The 13,519-nt window shown below is 26.5% G+C and overlaps 7 protein-coding genes across 7 annotated transcripts; 4 read left to right on the top strand and 3 right to left on the bottom strand.

The window, feature by feature from the left end:
* Nucleotides 1–121: 121 nt before the first annotated feature.
* DICPUDRAFT_148638 (uncharacterized protein) lies at nt 122–1,038 on the top strand (the record flags this gene model as incomplete). Its single annotated transcript, XM_003284791.1, has 2 exons — nt 122–303; nt 369–1,038. 2 exons carry the CDS (start codon nt 122–124, stop codon nt 1,036–1,038), a joined length of 852 nt encoding a protein of 283 aa, XP_003284839.1.
* A 557-nt stretch (nt 1,039–1,595) lies between these two features.
* Nucleotides 1,596–3,572, top strand: DICPUDRAFT_148637 (uncharacterized protein; the record flags this gene model as incomplete). Its single annotated transcript, XM_003284790.1, has 3 exons — nt 1,596–1,998; nt 2,720–2,840; nt 2,909–3,572. The coding sequence occupies 3 exons, from the start codon at nt 1,596–1,598 to the stop codon at nt 3,570–3,572; spliced, it is 1,188 nt and encodes a 395-aa protein (XP_003284838.1).
* A 98-nt stretch (nt 3,573–3,670) lies between these two features.
* DICPUDRAFT_148636 (uncharacterized protein) lies at nt 3,671–6,214 on the bottom strand (the record flags this gene model as incomplete). The annotated part of the gene is made up of 2 exons (XM_003284764.1): nt 3,671–5,563; nt 5,627–6,214. The coding sequence occupies 2 exons, from the start codon at nt 6,212–6,214 to the stop codon at nt 3,671–3,673; spliced, it is 2,481 nt and encodes an 826-aa protein (XP_003284812.1).
* Nucleotides 6,215–6,631: 417 nt separating this feature from the next.
* DICPUDRAFT_148635 (uncharacterized protein) lies at nt 6,632–9,016 on the top strand (the record flags this gene model as incomplete). The annotated part of the gene is made up of 1 exon (XM_003284789.1): nt 6,632–9,016. One exon carries the CDS (start codon nt 6,632–6,634, stop codon nt 9,014–9,016), a length of 2,385 nt encoding a protein of 794 aa, XP_003284837.1.
* A 63-nt stretch (nt 9,017–9,079) lies between these two features.
* Nucleotides 9,080–9,597, bottom strand: DICPUDRAFT_91389 (uncharacterized protein). The gene has a single exon (XM_003284763.1). The coding sequence runs from the start codon at nt 9,540–9,542 to the stop codon at nt 9,201–9,203; it is 342 nt and encodes a 113-aa protein (XP_003284811.1). The 5' UTR covers nt 9,543–9,597; the 3' UTR covers nt 9,080–9,200.
* Nucleotides 9,598–9,761: 164 nt separating this feature from the next.
* On the top strand, nt 9,762–11,346 carry DICPUDRAFT_148633 (GlcNAc transferase; the record flags this gene model as incomplete). Its single annotated transcript, XM_003284788.1, has 3 exons — nt 9,762–10,145; nt 10,258–10,549; nt 10,616–11,346. 3 exons carry the CDS (start codon nt 9,762–9,764, stop codon nt 11,344–11,346), a joined length of 1,407 nt encoding a protein of 468 aa, XP_003284836.1.
* Nucleotides 11,347–11,458: 112 nt separating this feature from the next.
* On the bottom strand, nt 11,459–13,424 carry DICPUDRAFT_93783 (extracellular response kinase). The gene is made up of 4 exons (XM_003284762.1): nt 12,705–13,424; nt 12,509–12,636; nt 12,386–12,434; nt 11,459–12,287 (listed from the first exon to the last, which is right to left on the bottom strand). The coding sequence occupies exons 1-4, from the start codon at nt 12,994–12,996 to the stop codon at nt 11,653–11,655; spliced, it is 1,104 nt and encodes a 367-aa protein (XP_003284810.1). The 5' UTR covers nt 12,997–13,424; the 3' UTR covers nt 11,459–11,652.
* Nucleotides 13,425–13,519: the final 95 nt, after the last annotated feature.

Genomic DNA, 13,519 nt, shown 5'->3' with positions numbered 1-13,519 from the left:
TTTTTATAATATCAATTAAATAATAACAAATAATAGCTATAACAAGAAATATTAATTATTAAAATAGTAATATTATAATATAAAACTACAAAACTATAAATAATAGAAAAATATAAAAATAATGTATCTCAGCAAATATTTAATTTTAACATTACTTTCAGTTGTTTGTCTTAGTAGAGGTGTTTTTGGTAATGCTGGTTTTATGAAACCAATCCCAAGAGTTGGATGTAAAGAGCTTGACCAAAGAGGTTGTAAAATCAGAACACCATGTCACAATTTAAATCCAGTCTCTGGTGATGTAAAGTAAGTATAGTGATAACTAATAATACATGAATTTCAAAGATTAAAAACTAATATTATTTTAATAGTCCAATCAATATTGATTCCATTTATGAATATGCAATTTATCAATTAGATGCCAAAGCCAACGAAACTTCAGTTAATACTTATACAATTCAATTCTTTAAAGATCAAGAAAATACAGGTTTCCAATTATTAACATTCAATCAAAATGATATGAACAGTAACAATTCATTCTATGCAGTAAAAATGGACCCAATTAAATTAAATGCTAAACTTATGGACAATCTCGAATTTGATAGAGATGGTTATGTTTTTGGTACTTTAGAATTAACTTTTGATGCTAGATCAGGTGGTGGTGATGTATACTATTCATGTGCCAATGTTCGTTTCCAAAATAAAACTGCTGCTGCTAAAAGTAAAGGTCAAAAAATCAAAGTTGAATCAACTTTAACTCTTACTGACGGTAAAGGTAACCAACGTGGTGATATTGAATCTGATGGTAAAGCAACTGAACTCATCGTCCCAGATTTAATCAGTCACGAAGCTAAAGTAGACTCTGAAGATATCAAAGCTCAAGATGACGAAGATATTGCTGCTGAAGATGGTGAAAATAACGAAAACAACAATGAAGATGAAGAAGGTAGCAAAGGTAAAAGCTCATCATCCTCACTCGCTATCCCAACCATTATTGCCTCATCATTTATCACTCTTGCTTCATTATTAATTAAGTTTTAATTGGTAGAGCATCTTACCCCCAACTCCCCAAATTAATATAAATTTATGTTTCCCCAAATAGTAGGAAGCACATTTAAATAATATTGTTTAGTTTAGGTGAAATTAATAAAATAATTTTAAAAATTTAAAACTTATATATATTTTGTTTATTTTTTTTTTTTTCATTTTAAATTAATTTTATTATTGTTTTTATATAATGTTTAATAAAACTTTTTTTCTTTTTATATTATTAATAGTTTTTGTATGGTTGTGTAATAGTTTTGTTTTTGGTTTTGCAGGTCTGATGAAACCTATTCCACGTGTTCAGTGTGATGCTAATATAACCTCAGGGTGTAAGCTAACAAAACCTTGTCATAAGATTAATTCTCCCCTTGTTGGTGATGTAAAGTATGTAAAATAATAACAACATAATTATAATTTATAATTATTTTATATTTATTATTTCTTTTTATAGTCCTCTAAATATTAATGATAGGTACGAGTTCGGAATCTATCAGTTAAGTTCCAGAGGAAACCAATATTCAAAAAATACATACACAATTTTGTTCTTTAAAGAAATGGAGAATACCGGTTACCAATTACTCACATTTAACCAAAATGACATGAAGGGAAATAAATCATTTTATGGAGTTGTAATGGATCCCATTAAAAACTTTACCAAACTTATGGAAAACCTTCAGTTTGGCAATGATGGATTTGCCTTTGGTACTCTGGAGTTAACTTTTGATGCAAGATCGGGTGGTGGCCAAGTTTACTATTCCTGTGCAAATGTTCGTCTTCAAAATAAGCCATATAATTTTACAGGTGGAAGAACTATTGAAATTCAAGCTACATTAACCCTTACAGATGTAAACGGTGATAAATTGGGAAGCATAGAGACTGATGGTACCCCAGGAGAATTGTTTATCCCCGATTTGGTTGTTAGACAAGATCAAACCCAAAATCCATTTAAATCTACAAGTATTGATGATAGTTCTTCTATTATAATAGAAGAATCAGATTACCATCAGAAATCAAATTCTATCATATTACAAAACCATAATATTTTAATTACTATGGTTTTGTTTATTTCTTATTTTTTTACTTTTGTTATTGTTTTATTTTAATAATGGTAATTTATTTTATTATTTTATTTTTATTTTTTTCTTATTTTATAAATAGATTTTTATTTTAATTTAAAGTTATTTTTTATTAAAATTTTATTAAATAAATAATTTGGCGCACCCAACCCCTTTCTAAAAAAAAATTTTATTTTATTTTTGACACACCACACATTTACCCACATTAAAAATTTATTAAAAATTATTAAACACACATTTTCATTGCCCACACATAAAAAATAACCCTATAAAGAATAAAATTTTACTTAATTTTTTTACTTTTTTAAAATGAGGTTAAAATTATTTGAAATTCATTCAAACCAAGTAAAAAAATTGTTAAAAAATAAAAATAATAACACAACACTAACACTAGTGTTTAAAAAAATTAAATTATTTTATTTTTTAAAAATAATAAAATTATTTTTTTATTTATAGCAATTTTTTTCTTTTTTTTTTTCTTTACCATATTCATAAAAAATAATAATAACTGTAATATTAATATCATAATAATTGAATAATGTTATTAAGTAAATATTTAATCCTAACCCTTTTGGTTATATGTTATTTTGGGGTTAATTTAGTAGATGCAAATGCAGGTTTAATCAATCCAACACCTATTAGAGCTTGTAATGCAACTTCAATAAAAGGTTGTCAAAAAACTTCCCCATGTCACAATACAGCCACTGATGGTGAAATGGTAAAGTAAGTAAAAATATTTATATATATTTTTTATATAATGAAATAAAAAGATATTAATATATATATTATAGCCAAATTTATATTGGTGAAGATTATGATGTCGCTATTTATCAATTAAATGCAATGCTAACTAAAACCGAACAAAGTACCTACACACTTCAATATTTCCCATCAAATTCTAAAGATGTTGGTATTCAATTATTAACCTTCAACCAAAAGAATTTCAAAGAAGATAACATGAGTATTAGAGTAGTAATGGATGCAATTAAAAATAATCCAAAGTACAAAAAAATCGAATTTGACAAAAATGGTTTTTCATTTGGTATTGTCGAGCTTACCTTTGATGCAAGAGAAAACCCAAAGGAAGATGACCTTAAAACTGATCGTGTATTTTACTCTTGCGCAAGAGTCCGTTTACAAAAGAAACCAGTTCCTAAAGCCAAAGGAACCACTTTCATTGTAGATTCATCAGTTCTTCTTAGAAACACTGAAGAAGGTATTGGTAATGCTACTCCAGACTATCAACCATATAATATGACCATTCCTAGATTAGTAGAACACAATGCTGATGATAGTGGTAGTGGTAGTCAACTCGGAAACAAAGATCCAAATGGTGATTTAAAAACAAACAATGGAGAAGAAGAAGAAAAACAACATAATGGATCAAACTCATTAGTTTCTCCATTTGCTTTTATTACCCTCTTATCATTAATTTGTACTTTATTAAAATTATAAACAGTAACAACAACAACAAAAAAAATAAAGATTATTCTTTTGTTTTAAAAAAACAGTAATATAATTTTTTTAATAATCAATTTTTTATTATATAGTTTTTATTCCTTTTTATTTTTATAATATTCGTTAAAATCTAGCATATATTGCAAAGAAATTGGGTTTAAATCTTGATTCACTTTAACTTTAAGAATCTCCTCCTGGAATTTATAAAATGAATTGGTATAGTCTTGGTATAAATTATTTAAATGAGTTTTGTAGCTGTTAAAATCCTTGTTGACCGAAGCTTGAAACTCTTCGGTTTGGTTGTTGGTGTTTTGATAAATTGTAATTGAAAGATTAACCAATTTTGATTGCAACAATGTAAATTTATTGATGATTGATAGTAGTTTCTTAAAGCATTCATAGCTGCTGTCTGAATTTGATAAAAATGATTTTGTACAAATATCTTGAAGATACTGATGGTGAGCGTCTATAAGTTGGTCAAGATCGGTTGCCTCTTCTTCAATGAATTTCTTTAAATTGTTCCATGAGCATTCTAGTACTTCAAACATTAAATAATATTGAAAATTTGAAATAAAGTGGATCATTTCATTCATAATGATATGAGATTTATGAATTTCACCTTTAATTGGTAAGAGTGCTGCCAATTCTTTTGAGGAAGTTCTAATTTTTCTCCATACTGAAGACAATGAATATTCTACTCTTTTAATACTCCACATGAAATGGAATGTCTTTTTATATCTTATTATATCGTTTGGTGATAAAATTGTATTTAATGGACTGTCGACATGGTAATCCAACGAAAATATATCCCAACCTATACTACCTTGTCTTTCTGGAAGTAGTGCTATATCTAATCGACCGATAAATTCTGATTCTTCAAATTGAGCATTTGAATTTCTGATTGCTGTTTCCATCCAATCTGCTAATTTATGACGACTAATTTGATTAACTGGTTTAGATAAATCTTCACCTACTAAATCCATCAAGTATTGAATAAAATCACCTTGACCCAGCAATAAATATTTCTTTAACGCTTTGATATGTGTCATAAATTTAAATCTTTCTAAAACAATCTTTAGTAATCTTTGGGAACTTTGTCTTGCTACCAACTCTATCATATCTTGTAACAATTCTTTATTTGTATAATTTAAATTATTTGATTTATATTTAATGATTTTTGATTCTTCATTTAATAGCTTCTTTTCAATTCTTTGTTCTTTTGTTAATCTATTTGGATCATGTTGTGGCTGTTCCTCTTCATTTTCTTCATCTTCTTCGTCATCCTCATCATCGTTTTCAAATTCTCCATCATCGTCTTCGTCAATATTGTAATAGTAATAAGAGTCTAATTTATCGTCCTTGAAGTTATTACAAAATTGTTTCATATAGTTTATTGATTTACCAATGACCAATATTTTTTTAGCTAAAGGTATACTGATGAATGATGGTAATAAACGGACTACAATTGCAAACTTTTCTTTCCATGTTCTTTCTAATTGGACTTTTTCGTGCTGTTTAATAAAAAACTCTTGATATGGGTCATTAATTTCGCCTTTGAACATCCATAAACGTACCATTGAAAAGAAAGGTTGGCATATTTTAAACATTATAGAGTGAATTAGTTTTTGAATATCTCTATCACCATGCCTTGATAGTGTGTCAATTTGCGAAATAATTTCTCCACCTTTCATTGTTGTTTTTATAGAGTCAACACAAGTTGCTAAAACTTTTAATTTCTTTAATGGTGATTGTATCCATACAAACAACTTTATTAATGTTAAATTATCTTCTGTGAATGGTAGTTCTGATGTTGTTGATGCTGTTGATGTTGATGATATTGATATTGGTGACTCTATACCCACAAGTGGTTTACCATTGTTTTGATTATTATTATTGTGCATATCATATTTTTTATTTATTTGCGTTTCCAAAATTGCTATAATTCTATAAAACTCTGTTAATTCATCATGAATTGCAGAACAAAAACTCTGTAATTTAATTATTAATATATGTTAAATAAAAAAAATAAATAAAAAAAAAAGAATACTTACTTGATTTGTTAAGCCAGAATTTTTAAATTCATTATTTATTATAAAATTTCTAGTTTTTTTGAATAACCAACCAAATTCGCATAATCTATAAACTAAATCTCGTTTGGGCTTTGAAATATAAGAGGCCTCACCATTAATATTAATTGTATCATCTATAGAGTATGAATCGGATTTTTTATTATACTTTATAAACGTTCCATCGATACCTTGAAATACATATATGATATCACGAATTAAAATGTGTTCGGGTATTTCAACTAACCCAACAACTTGTTTTTTTGTGCTTGATAATGTTGGTGTATTTGCTGCACTTGTATTTTCGCTACTACTGTTAGATGGCTGATAGTTTTGTAATATAGTTATACCTGTGGATACTTGATCATTATTATTATTATTATTATTATTATTGGTGATTAATTTTGGTAATAAACTATTTGCTGTTATTGTTGAATTATCTTTTTTTTTTTTAGAGTTTAATGCTGATGATGATGATGATGATGATGATGATGTAGTTTGAACAACATTTTGCGATGATTTTTTATTATTTAAGGTTAATTTAGGGATTTGTACAAATGATGAATTCATCATTATTATTATTGTTTATACATTTAATTTTTATTTTAAAAAAATAATATAAAAAATTAAAAATAAATTTTAAAAAAAAAAATTTAAAAAAAAAAAAAAAAAAAAATTTGGTGTATTATATAAATATATATATTATTATCCTTTTTAATAAATAAAATATTTTTTTTTAAATTTTATTTAATGTATAATAAAAATAAAATAAATAGTTTATTAAGTTTATATGATATTTTATTATAAAAAATAATAATGAAAAAAAAGAAAAACAATAGTTAAAAAAATTGCGCCAAAATTTTTTTTTAAATTTTTAAAAAAAAAAAAAAAACTTTAAATTAATATAATATTATTTTATTCATTTACCAATTGTATATTATATTTCTTATACATGTAATAAAGTAATATTATACATGTAATATATAAATAATGTCAAACCCAATAAATTTTTCACAATTGACAGCACAACAACAACAACTATTATTTCAACAACAACAACAACAATTATTTTTATTACAACAGCAACAGCAACAGCAACAACAACAGCAGCAGCAGCAACAACCAGTACCATCAGTACAACCACAGTTAAAATCTAGACAGTCTACACTTGGTTTACCTAGCAGAAAGCCACCAGCTGCCCCACAACCTGTTCAAACAAACCAACCCCAACCCACACCACAACCAACATTAACACCACAACAACAACAAATATTATTACAACAGCAACAATATCAATTTTCAAATAATGCAATACCCTCTTCTAGACACAGTATTATTGGTCCATCGTCATCAGCAAATAGACAATCATTAGGACCACCAACTGTATATAATAACAATGCTACTAATAATATTAATATAAGAAGTACAATGCTACCATCTCAAAACTTTAATAACAATAATAACAATAGTAATGTCATAAACAATGGTGGTAATAGTAGTATGGGTGGTAGAATATCAACCATTAGCACAACATCATCAACTGGTACAATAGGTTCAAATTTAAATTCAAATATTAAAAATAAAGAAGGTAAAAAATCGATTGGTATTAAAAATGCAGCACCACAACAATTAAGACAGGAAAATAGACCTATTAATGATGGAAAATTTCAACAAAACTGCTTATCAAAGATTCAGCAATTCCTTTCGCGTAGTGAAAAATGCTACCCAAAACAAATCAATAAAGATAATATTAGTAATGAAATTTTTGGTATAATGAAGTTTCTTATTCACTTTATTGATCCACACTTTAAACTGCCACCTGACAAGCAAGAGGAAGAAATTATAGCCTTCTTTAAGAGAATGGGTTATCGATCATCCGGTTTCACAAAACGTGCTTTTAGCACAGTTCCATCAGTCCACAACAAGGGTCATTTATTGGGTGCATTAGTATGGATCATCGAGCTTATCGAGTACGATCAAGAGGTTAGATTTAGAGAGGCCGATATTGAAAAGGATATTTTGGGCGATGATGAAATTAGTATCAAGATGTTTTCAAACCAGGTATTCAAATCATATGAATCTTTTCTTCAAGATGTTGAAGGTGATAACAGAGTAGATATCTTTTTAGAGAGCAGATATGCTGAAGCCAACGAAAAAATAATACGCGAAAAAGAGGAATCACTAGAAAGACAAAAGAAATTTAAACAAGAAATTCAAAAACTAAATGAATTTTTAGCCAATGACGATATTGAAAGGTATAATAGTTTTATTGAAACCACCACCCAAGATATTATAGCGGCCACGGATCAAATTAATGTTTACGAGCAAGATAATCAAGAGTTGGATAATATAATATTAGATAACGAACATCAATATACATCACTTGAAGACCATCTCTCTGATTTAAAACAAAGAAAAAAAGACAATGAATCGCGTATCCTCATTCAACAGAGCAATTTAGTCGATGCCAGAAGAATTAATCAAGAGAGATCGGAATTACAAGAGGAATTGGATAAAGTCAATAACGATTTATCGAGACAGGATCAAATGAAACAAGAAATTGCAAGAGATATCAAACACTCTGTTACAAATATTGAAGAGCAAATTCAAACATACAAAGAAATATGTTGTAAGGCATCTTTGGTAACCGACAACAATATGATCATTGAAAAATACAGAATCAACTTTAGTGCACCATCAGATGGTGAAGTATCGGTATCAGATTTAAAACAAGTAATTAAAAATTTAAAGCAACTAAACAACGACCTTCAAAACAGCAGTAGAACTATCAAAACCGAATTACAAACCAACAACAACCAATTAGAGGCACTTAAGGAAACCATCAAAGATAAAGATTTAGAAGTTGCACGTATTAGACAGAAATTTGAAAAACAAAAAGAATCTTTAAAGAATGAAAAAAAGAATCAAAACTTGGACATCCAACAACGTGAAGAGAATATTGAATTGCTCCAAATAACTAATAAAAAGAACTTGGATGATGGCCGTTCTGACCTCGAAAAAACCCAAAGACTATTTGAACAACACAAAGAAGAATATAAACGTTTAAAACATGAATTGGAACAAACCACCGATACCATTAAACTAAACTACACCACTAGAATACAAAGATTCGTTCAACATAGACAATTTGTTGGTAATCAAATTTATGAAACTGTTAAACAAATGGAAGAACTAAGCAATACTCAAAAAAAGCTTTTCCCACCAACACAACAACAATCACAACTCCAACAACATTCACAATTACAACACTCACAATTACAACATTCACAATTATATCATTCCCAAAACAACAACAACAATAATAATTTACAATCAAATTTATCATCCTCTGTTATTGGCATAAGTGATTCATAACTTCTATAGTCACTAAAAATAACACAACAATACTGTACATAAATAAAAACACTCCCATTATCTAAAGTTATAAAATTTTTATTGATTTTTTTTATTTACACAATTTTACAAAATTAATTATTAATAATTATTATATATTTTATATTTATATTACTATTATTACTATTATAATTATTATTTTTAATTAACCAGGACCAACTTTTGGAACATCATGATGTTCGGATAAACTTGATAAATATTTATTATACTCTTCAATTTTTTCTTTATGAGATTTACTGACTAATTGATCAATTCTCTTTTGTTCCTTCTTTGCAAGTTTTTCTCTGTGTCTTTTTTCAGCCTCGGTTAATGTTTTTGAAACTTTGATAGCACTATTTTCCTCTTCATTATCATTATTGTTATTATTTACAACTTCTTCTTTTGGTTCTTTATCCTTTTTTGACTTTTTTTTCTTTTTACCATGTGATGGTGCCTCTGGTGTTGAACCTTTTAATTTTAATTTTCCTGTAACTATATTTGAATACATTATTATATATATAAACAATATTAAATGTAAATATAAAAAAAATAAATGATCGTTTATGAAAAAAAATAAAAATAAAAATAAAATTAAAAAAAATTTAAAAATAAAATAAATAAAAAAAAATAATAAAAATTTTAAAAAAAAATAATTTTGAAAAAAAAAAAAAAATTACATGGATTAAAACACAATTTGTTTAATAAAATAATTATAAAGATTAATAAAATGGAACAAGCACAATACAATGAATATAATAATATAGAGAATATAAATAATAACATACAGGGCCTATTAATAAATAATAATAATGAAAGGAAATATAGAATAGCAATGGTATCAGATTTCTTCTATCCAAATATGGGTGGTGTCGAAGAGCATTTATATCAGCTATCACAATGCCTCATCAAGAGAGGAAATAAAGTTATTATCATAACACATAGCTATGGCGATAGATTTGGTATAAGATATGTGACCAATGGTTTAAAAGTTTATTATATTCCACAAGCACCATTTTACAATCAATCATCATTCCCAACATTATACTTTACATTTCCACTATTTAGAAAAATTTTAATTAGAGAAAGAATTGAAATTGTTCATTGTCATCAAGTGAGTAGTTAATTAATAATCATATATATTTATTTATATATACACACTGGGAATATTTAATTAATAAAACTAAAAGAGCTAAACAATATATTAACTATTTTGTATTTTTAAGGCATTTTCAACACTTGCACATGAAAGTATTTTACATGCAAGAACTATGGGATACAGCACTTGTTTTACTGATCACTCATTATTTGGTTTTGCAGATGCAAGTTCAATCCATATGAATAAATTATTAAAATTTACACTATCAGATATTTCCCATGTTATTTGTGTATCAAATACAAGTAAAGAGAATACAGTATTAAGAGCCCAACTGGATCCACATTTAGTCAGTGTTATTCCAAACGCAGTAGATACAACCCAATTCACACCCGATCCATCAAAAAGAGATCCTAATAAAAGTATGTATTCTATAAACATACAATATTACATATATTACGTATTATTAACTCTTTATAATACTTTAGTTTCAATTGTAATTATGAGTAGATTAGTTTATAGAAAAGGTATTGATTTGGTAATTGATATTATACCAAATATTTGTAAAAAATTCCCAAATGCACATTTTATTATTGGTGGAGATGGACCCAAAAGAGTATCATTGGAAGAAATGAGAGAAAAACATCAACTTCACGATCGTGTTGAATTACTGGGTAGTGTTAAACATTCAAACGTTAGAAATGTATTAGTTAGAGGCGACATCTTTTTAAATTCATCACTCACCGAAGCATTTTGTATTGCAATTGTTGAAGCAGCATCGTGTGGTCTTTATGTAGTCAGTACCAAAGTAGGTGGTGTACCCGAAGTATTACCACCACATATGATTTCATTAGCCCAACCAAAAAGCGATGACTTGGAAGAAAAACTCACTGAAGCAATTATTAAACTTAAAATCAATCCAATGGAAACCCACGAAGAAGTCCGTTCAATGTACGACTGGAACGATGTAGCAAGACGTACCGAAACAGTTTACGATATTATATCTAAAGCACCCAAAGTTCCATTCATCGAAAGATTACGTCGTTTTGTTGGTTGTGGTCTTTGGGCTGGAAAGTTAAATTGTATGGTTGTAGCACTAGATAGTTTGGTTTATAAATTTTTAGAATATTATTCGCCTAAAGAAGATATCGACGAAGCATTTGATTTCCCAATCGAAGGTTATACTCAATATAAAAACAATCAACTAAAAAACAATTAAATAAATAAATAAATAAAAACAAATTTACATATTTTTTTTTTTTTTAAATTTATACTACACATATTAATATTATACTATTTTATTTTTTTTACTTTTCTTTTTTTCTTTTTTTAAAGTTTTTACCAAATTTTTTTTTTTTTATCTACATTTAATAAATTATTATTAATTGTATTTTTGAATATATTATTTTGAAATTTAATTCAAAAAAAGGTGGTTTGATTAAGTTGTTTTTTTGTTGTTTTTTTTTTTTGTTTGTTTTTTTTTTTTTTTTGAATAATAATATTACATTATTTTGTTTTTATATTATTATGAAACTGTATCTGGTTTTGTTGGATTTGTTGCTAATTGTTTCTTTCTTTCCTCTTTCTTCTTTTTAATGATATCATTATAAAGTTTATTTCTATATTCTGTAATTGGTAATTTTTGACTATCATCAATTGGGATTTTAATGATACGATCACATTTTGGTTCGTCGGTTGGACTGTGGAATTGTGCTACATATGGATGACTTAAAGCCTCTTCAGCTGTAATTCTTTTATCTGGATTGAATTGTAAAAGTTTTCTTAATAAATCTAAAGCCTCTTGTGAAGCGTGTGGATACATATCAGTAAGTGAACGTGGATTTGAAGGTGGTAAAGATTCAAGCATAGTACCAGCAAATGGAGATTTAATAGCTTCAATATCTTCAGCCGATGGACAACCAGTAACCTCAATGATTAAATCTAATTGATTCATTGTTGAATTACCTGGGAACATTGATTTACCACCTAATAACTCGCCTAAAATACAACCAATAGACCACATATCAACACCTTTAGTATAACGAGTTGAGCCTAATAAAATCTCTGGTGCTCTGTACCAACGGGTGGCAACATATTCAGTTAATACTGGATTAGCTTCATTAACTGATTCTAATTGTGTAATAGATCTAGCAAGACCAACTGATTTACAAAAATAAAAAATAAAAAATAAAAAATAAAAAAAAGTGTTAATATAACAATTATATTATACCATAATTAAAATAAAATATGATATTTACAATCACCAACTTTAACTAAACATTCTGAATTAAGTAATAAATTACTTGGCTAAATAAATAAAAAAAAAACAATTAATATTTGTTGTTATTAGAGAATCTATGTGTTGTTTTTAAAATACCTACTTTAATATCACGATGTAAAACATTTGCTGAATGCATATATTTTAATGCTTTTAATAATTGATAAATTGTAAATTGTTTATGAATATCTTCCAAAATATTTGCTCTGATAACAGCATGTAAATCGGTTTCTATAATTAAAAGAAATACTTTGTTAATATATTTATAATGATAATAGTGTAATAATATAATAACTTACCCATATATTCAAAAACTAAATAAATATCTCTATCATTATCTGCTTTAATAACATTTAAAAGTTTAATAATATTTTCGTGACCATGTAATTCTTGTAAAAACATAATTTCTCTAAATGTTCTTTGGGCATCGGTAGCATTTTGGAAAGCATCAAAAATCTTTTTGAGGGCAACAATTTGCTTTGTTTTTTTACAAACTGCTTTCCAAACAATACCATAAGCACCCTTTCCTAATTTTTGTTGTACTTCATATTTTCTTAAAACATGTTTATCGATATCTTCATTTGATGACATTTTTTAACTTTATATATATATATGTATGTGTGTATGTGTATGTGTATGTATGTGAATGTATGTAAATAATTGTATATTTTTGTTATTAATTAAAGTCTTAGAATAATTAATTTAGATTTATATTTATAATAATAATATATATATAAGATTGGTTTTTATTAATATCTGCGAGTGAGTTTGTTTTTTTTTTTTTTGCACCAACAAAATATATTTTTTATTTTGTTATAAATTTATTTTAATTTAATTTAATAGTTATTGTGTGAAAATGTGTGTCTGTGTGGGTTGGTTAAATAAATAAATAAATAAATAAATAAAGAAAAAAAACCTTTTAAAATAGATGAATGTGCGTTTTTGGGTGAACGTATACAAAGGGTGTCCCTGTTTTATATGATATTGTATTTTTCTATATTATGTCTTATATATAAATTCAATCAAAGCCGAGCGCTGATTTTTTATTTTTTTTTTTTTTTCCAAAAAAATGACTAAGCTAAAAAAAAACTACAAAAATCATAAAAAAAAATTA

Source organism: Dictyostelium purpureum (assembly GCF_000190715.1).
Source record: "Dictyostelium purpureum unplaced genomic scaffold DICPUscaffold_32, whole genome shotgun sequence".
NCBI lineage: Eukaryota > Evosea > Eumycetozoa > Dictyosteliales > Dictyosteliaceae > Dictyostelium > Dictyostelium purpureum.
This window is presented reverse-complemented; position numbering and strand designations above follow the sequence as displayed.